General features: G+C 48.6%; 1 protein-coding gene across 1 annotated transcript; it reads right to left on the reverse strand.

Annotated features, from left to right (window-relative positions):
* Positions 1–1248: 1248 nt before the first annotated feature.
* Positions 1249–3741, reverse strand: SUPT20HL2 (suppressor of Ty 20 homolog (S. cerevisiae)-like 2). The gene has a single exon (XM_011935124.1). The coding sequence runs from the start codon at positions 3739–3741 to the stop codon at positions 1249–1251; it is 2493 nt and encodes an 830-aa protein (XP_011790514.1).
* Positions 3742–6928: the final 3187 nt, after the last annotated feature.

A 6928-nucleotide genomic window follows, 5' to 3' on the forward strand; every position in this document is an offset into this window, starting at 1 on the left:
GGGGGTTCTACTTAAGAAACAAGGCTACAAATATTTGAAAAGCAAACCAATAAAATGGATTTTCAAATGTTTCACTATTAACTTCTTGCAAACAAACTACAAAAAATGTAAATGATCTTATAAAGAGAGAGCACACAAAACATCCAAGAAGAGCCTTTTCAAAGCCAGTGAGAGAGCCTCACTCTGTGGTGCACTAGGTGCAGACAGGGCCTTTGAAAGGGCAGGGGACTGTCACACAAGCAAATCTGCCACTAATTCCATTCCATAGCTTTGGAAGTCTCCCATGTACTCAATTGCAGTGTAACAAGCATCACTGCACTGTACTTTCTTTTCATTTTATTTTTCAAAATGAATGTGTAATAATTCCATTCCATATATTGTGCATAAACCTATTAATCTAAATACAATTACACTCTTTCAGAATTCTTCTGAAAGAGGTTTCTCAGAGTTCATAGGTCACTTTCATATATATTATGTACAGGGAAACATTTTTAAAAAGCAATGACCTTCATGGGACATGAGACAGCAGGGATAGATCGTGAGGACATTATGCCAAGTGAGATAAGACACTCACCAAGGGACAAATGCCATATGATTCCACTTCCATGAAGGGGCCAGGCTGGTGAACTCATAAAGAAAGCAGAACAGTGGCTGCCAGGGACTGGGCAAGGGAGAATGGGGAGCTGGTATTCAATGGAAATGAGTTTCAGTGTTGTAAGATGGTCTGGAAAGCTGCGGCACAACTGTGGGGGTGGACTTAATACTATTGAACCGCGCACTTAAAACAGTTAAGGTGGCCCATTTTAGATTATATGTTTTCACCACCATTTAAAAAAATTTAAATTGTGCTCTTCTTGTTAAAATATTAACTTAAAATTAAAATCTTGTTAAAATATTAACTTAACATTGTTGGTATTGCCATCTTATGGCTCTAGAGAAATTATACACTTCACAAGTTTAAACTCAACTTGGTTAGGATTTGGATACTTTAAAATACTATATTAAAACTAATTATATCAACAGCAACGACAACAAAAGCAGTAACTTAAGCAAAACAATGCTCCTTTAGGAGATCACTTCCCTGTTTCTAAATAAAAATCAGTGGATTGTGCTTCTGTGTAAAGTGTGTATTTTAAAATGTAAAATACCAAAACATGAGGAAAAAAAAACAAAACTCAAGTAAAAACTGGGAATTCATTTGGGTCAGTGCTCCTGTGCTTTTAAAAGAGAGACAAACTACCACAAGCCTCAGGGCGCTGGAGGGGTTGGCTTGCCTCCCTTCGTCTGAACTACGGACTGGCTCGCTGCTTGCCCACCTGGATGTGGCTGCACTATCTGAACAGCGCCTGTTGCCAAAAACACTGGCTGCTGCAGGACTCCCAACTGTTGCGTCTGGAGCTGGATCGGCTGTCGCTGTGGCTGTGGCTGTGGCTGCAGCAGCAGCAGCAGCTGCTGCTGCTGCTGCCTGAAGACAGAGGGGAGCTGGATACCCTGCTGAGGAACCTGGGCAGAGCCAAGTAGACCCAACACAGCTGCCTGGGGCTGGGGCTGTAGACCACTACCTGCTCCAGTGGGGTTCACATTAAGAAGTTGCTGAGCAGGGAAGGCCTGCCCTTGAGTGCTCAAACCTAGTGCGGAACCCTGTGGCCCTGGCTGAGGATTGTGAGCAGCTGCGGGCTGCTGGAGCTGCTGCAGGGAAACTAGCTGATGGAACTGCTGCTGCGGGCCGGTCAGAACCATGGATCCCTGTGGAACCTGGAGGAGTGTCAGGGGCCTGAGACCTTCAGGAGTATTTAGGAAAAACTGAAGGGGTGCTTGAGAAGATGCCTGTGCTGCACTGGGCCTTGCATCTAGTAGTGGACCTCCTGAGGACTGAAGGCCACTGCCACTGATTCCCGCAGGAGCCAGGCCACCCAAGCCAGAGGCCTGCACAAGCTTGAAACTGCTACCCAAAGCCTGGGCTCTGCGGACTGGGCCCTCCACGTTGACGGCCTTCAGGCCAGTGGAGCCTGTACTGACCTGAATGGCTGGGGCTATTTTTACGAATCTGGTTGGGGGCCGGGCAGCTGGACGGGGCCTGCTAGCTTGAATGAGACGCACAGAGGGCTTCTGAGAATGACTTGGTGCTGCTCCTGCTGCTGCCGCAGCAGGAGGAGGAGGAGGAGAAAGAGGAGGAGGAGGAAGAGGAGGAGGAAGTGGAGGAGGAGGAGGAGCAGGAGGAGCAGGAGGAGCAGCAGCAGCAGCAGCTGCTGCTGCCACAGGAAATGGACGCTTAAGAGAGCTGCCTGCCTGTTGTGGGGGAAAACTGGTACCTAAGGAATTCTTTCCTGAGCTTGAGGGAAGTTGGGTGCAGAGAGGTGGATATTTCTCTCCCTTCCCCAGTACTGAAGACTGGACCCACACAGGCTTAGGCTGTTCTGGTGTTTTCCATGAGGACAGCTGACTGACACCGGCTGGGCCGCTGGAGCTGTGTGACATCTTGCCTGGACCTTTGACTCTGCTCTGCACCGATTCCTGGGCCTGACTCACTGCCCTCCCAGCATCAGTCTCTGACCCAGGCCTGAGACCAGCTGAATGGTCATCTGGGAAGGGCTGCCAGGGAGACTTCTGGCTCTTCTGCCTGGCTTTTTTACAGGGCTCTATTTCATCACTGAAAAACGGATCATTAAATGACTGCATGATGCTTGGCTTGGTGTCCCAGGCCTGAGAGCCAGCTTCCCATGCAAATCCTAAAGGGTCTTCTACCTCCTGGGCTGGCCAGACTGGGAGCTTTGGCTCAGCAGCTGTGACGGGCTGACACCCTTTAGCAAGTTGCTCCACATCCACTTCCGAAGGCACGGCCAAATCACAGGATCTGTGTTTCCACATGTCTACACAACTTCCTGCTTTAGCAATGTCCAGCTCATAAGGCTGACCTGCTTTTCTTTCTTCTTTTTGGCCAGAAGTCGACACTCTCAGCTCAGGAGGAGGTGGACAGTCAGACTGCTCCTGCTGTGACCTTACAGAGGGCCACGAATACGTCTGGAGGCACCGTTTCATCGGGTCGGTATTCATCCTTTGCTTGTTATCCAGCAGCCTGTTTGCAGAACAGGTGACTGCTACAGAAGGATCGAGACACAGTGGTTCAGCTGTCTCTAAGATCAGTTGACTCTCAAGTGGAAATTCGTCTTCCTGGCTCCATATCTGGACATCTCTTGTCATTGTATTCACCTCGTGGGCTAAAGTCGGCATCGCTGAATGTAGGAGAATATGCCTGCTTTGATAACCAGGAGGTTGCGTATTACTGGACTGCCTGTAGTCACGAACTTCTACTATGACACACCCACTATGAAAAATGTTAACCGAAGCTTTATCAAGGACATCGGCCAAAGCAGGGGGTAATTCTTCCGCATCCAAGTAGTTGAGCAATGTCCTTTCATCATAAGGCAGCGGAATGGTCTCTGCAAAGGACCCATCTTTTCTCTGGAGCATCACAGAATACCCCTGATCGCCTGGGTATAGATTGACCACTAAACATGGCAAGGACTCTCTCCTAACAAGCTTTTCTAACAAGTTTACATTGCTTCTCAATTCCTGAGGATCCTCAGGCTCTTTTCCATATTCTTCTACATAAATGTCATAAAGTTTTTCCTGCAGAATTTTTCCCGCCCTAGGTGAGTATCTCCTCCTAGGAAGTCTCTGTTGGGCAATTTCAGTGATATTCTCTGCATCATTCAGAGCCTGTTCTAAATCTCGATCCATTGTAACAGAAAACAGGGCCCCTAACAGGAGAGAAAACGCATGTGCTTTGGTGAAGTGGGGTGGATGTCACGGCTGTCATATTAATGTACAGAACCGCAAGACGCCGCAAGTCCACACTGAGTTCAACATGGGCATCTGCCCAGAAACCCGCCCCCAGGGAAGCGCTACCCAATCTGTTTGAGGGTTTCTGAAAACATCGGTACCTGAGGGGTCGTCGACCTGGCACTGGCTTCGCGTCTCTGCGGGCTGGAACGGGAGAGGGAGGGCTGGGGTCAGCTCCTGGGCACGTCTGGGCACCTGCCCAGAAACCCGCCCCCAGGGAAGCACTGCCCAATCTGTTTGAGGGTTTCTGAAAACATCGGTACCTGAGGGTTCGTCGTCGTGACCGGGGGCTTCGCGTCTCTGCGGGCTGGAACGGAAGTGAGCGGGAGGGCCGGGGTCAGCTCCTGGGTGCGTCTGGGCACCTGCCCAGAAACCCGCCCCCCGGGAAGTGCTACCCAATCTGTTTGAGGGTTTCTGAAAACATCGGTACCTGAGGGGTCGGTGTTGTGGCTTGGGCTTCCGGTCTCTGAGTGCTGCACCGGAAGTGAACGTCAGAGCCGGGGTCAACTTCTGGGCCCCGTGTATGCGCATGCGCACTTGCAGCACACCACGGATTCCAGACGCCCCCTGCTTCTCTGGCCTCAAGGGTGCGAGGCTCACTCGCTGCACTTCCGGGTCTGCTGCCAGCACTTGCACTTGACCACTTGCCATTTCGCCTTGAAAGCGTACATGCAAAAGCACAAGCCACCAACGACAGTATAGACACATCTTTCGTACCGTGCGTAGACATCAGTTTCCGCAGGAATGACACTGTCGGGAAATCATGGGAAGTTGTCACTGGTCTTGGCGGAAACTTCAACAATTGTTGGCACTTTTGGAATCTCTTGCCATCAATGGCAGCGCTGCTGCTGGTATCCGTCAGCCACTGGGCTGTGGAATGAGCCCGCAGTGGCAGTGCTTCCATGCCCGGAGACGCCACAGGTTGTGGCAAGCATCAGGATTCTTCATGTCATCGTCCAGTAATCTCCCGCCTGGGAGTGTTCATGTAAATGCACCAGTACATGACATTCATTTACATAATTACTCACCTTTTATTTCTCCATGTGTTGAGTTAGGGCACTTACAGATTAAAAAATTACGTGGTGGGTCATTACATTGTCTATGGATTGCAGTTCAGGATGGTAGAGAGACATGAAACCATTCACTTCTACAAGGCGATTTGCACCTGATAAGGATGAGAACAATTGTTCCAGGTGATGGCAATAAATTTTCAATGATTAGACTAAACTGTAGACCTTAGCTGAGATCCTAATGATGGATTTGCAGTGTTACCGTTCAATCTTAGGTATCCTGTGGGACATTGTTTTCCATTAACTTTGTTGCCTTGAAATCTCCCAGTTTGTTTGTTTGTGTTTGTTTCATTGGACAAGATCAATAATGCTTTTCTGGGGAGAACTACTCCATAGCCTGTTTTTCTGATCCATGAATGTGATCTAAATTCTGCCCCTCCCCCAGCTGATATCCCAGGGTACATCTCACTTATTAGAGAGGCACATCTGCCCGCCCTGCCATGGGATGGACTCGATCTTCAGCTGGTGAATTGCCCGTGTCTTCACTTGGGTTTCCCCAAAAGCATTCCTGGAGGAGAGGATTTGAGTGGGAGTAGTTTCTTTGGGTGCTAATCCTTAGAAGCATTGGTGACAGAAAGGGGAGCTGAGTCAGGGATGGGGAAACAGACAATGAAAGACGTATTCCTGAGCACAAACAGCTCCGGACAACTGGTCCATGCTGGGGACCTTGGAAGACAGTCCAGAATAAGCCTCAGATTGTTCTGCCCTAGAGGCAAGGAAGCTGGGGTATTTATTCATCAACTTCTTTCTCATTGACTTAGGACAGTGCTGGGAGCGTTATTTCCTGATACTTCTGGTTGCCACATACAGGGGCCGCCCATGCTGATGTGGCTTGAGGATGTCCTCAGAAAGAGTCACAGGTGATTGCAGTAAGACTGTCTGTGTGTACAGAATGGCGAGTGCCAAGGGGAGAGGGATATGGCACCAGCAGCATTTGCTGCATTTAGGACTGAAGATAAGCAGGAAAAATTGGCCATTCTTTTTTTTTTTTTTGAGACAGAGTCTCGTTCTGTCACCCAGGCTGGAGTGCAGTGGCGCGATCTCGGCTCACTGCAATCTCTTCCTCCCAGGTTCAAGCAATTCTCCTGCCTCAGCCTCCCTTGTAGCTGGGACTACAGGTGTACACCACCACAGCTGGGTAATTTTTGTATTTTTAGTATAGACAGTCTTTGCCATGTTGGCCAGGCTGGTCTGGACTTCTGACTTCAAAGTGATCCACCCGCATTGGCCTCCCAAAGTGCTGGGATTACAGGCATGAGCCACCTTGCCCAGCCCCATTCATTCTTAATTTTGTAGATAATGTGCTATGTCGTATATCTGGGCATATGGAGAAGTGAATTTGTATTCCATCCAAGTGAAATGGGCAATTTCATGTGAGGTTTTTTTTTTTTTTTTTTTTTCCAGGTATTAAAGCCAACAAGGCCAAAAATGGAGGATGTGACCCACTCTTGACTCCCCAAGAGGGAAGACCCCAAGGCTGCCTGGGCCACAGGTACACTGGAAGAGGCCGTGAACCTGTGTGTGTGTTACGACATGCATTACTAGGCCTGACAGTGCTTATAATGGCTCAGCCATCCCCTTCACTTGAGCTGCCTAATTGCCAGGCCTTTCCACGAGATTGATTTTTTTTTTTTTAATTCCTCTGAGTGCACACTATCCTTCAAACCTTCCAAGCATGCTAATGAGCACACTGGTTGATTATAAGAACTTCAACTGCAGCCCTCCCCTGTAGCAGCACAGCAGAGAATAGCACAAGCTGAGAAAAACTCATGGCCATGCTAAGATTTTCTAGAGGAATAAGAAAATTCAATTAATTGTAAGATAATTGTCCTAATTTACAATTAGCGAACTACTTTGTTCTATACCCATTGAGGTCTAGATCTTTGCCACCTCCTCCCTGCTGCCGTTAATTAGAGGGACCAGCAGAGAATTTGAAAATACAGGGCCCAAAGACTGCAGAAGCTGAAGATACTGTTGCCTCCTGGTTAACCCTCCATCACTTGCTCTGACACTTT

Source organism: Colobus angolensis, unplaced genomic scaffold (assembly GCF_000951035.1).
Source record: "Colobus angolensis palliatus isolate OR3802 unplaced genomic scaffold, Cang.pa_1.0 Scaffold140, whole genome shotgun sequence".
NCBI lineage: Eukaryota > Metazoa > Chordata > Mammalia > Primates > Cercopithecidae > Colobus > Colobus angolensis.

Coding starts and splice junctions, on each gene's coding strand:
- SUPT20HL2 (XM_011935124.1), bottom strand. CDS start 3,741: ATGGATCGAGATTTAGAACAGGCTCTGAATGATGCAGAGAATATCACT.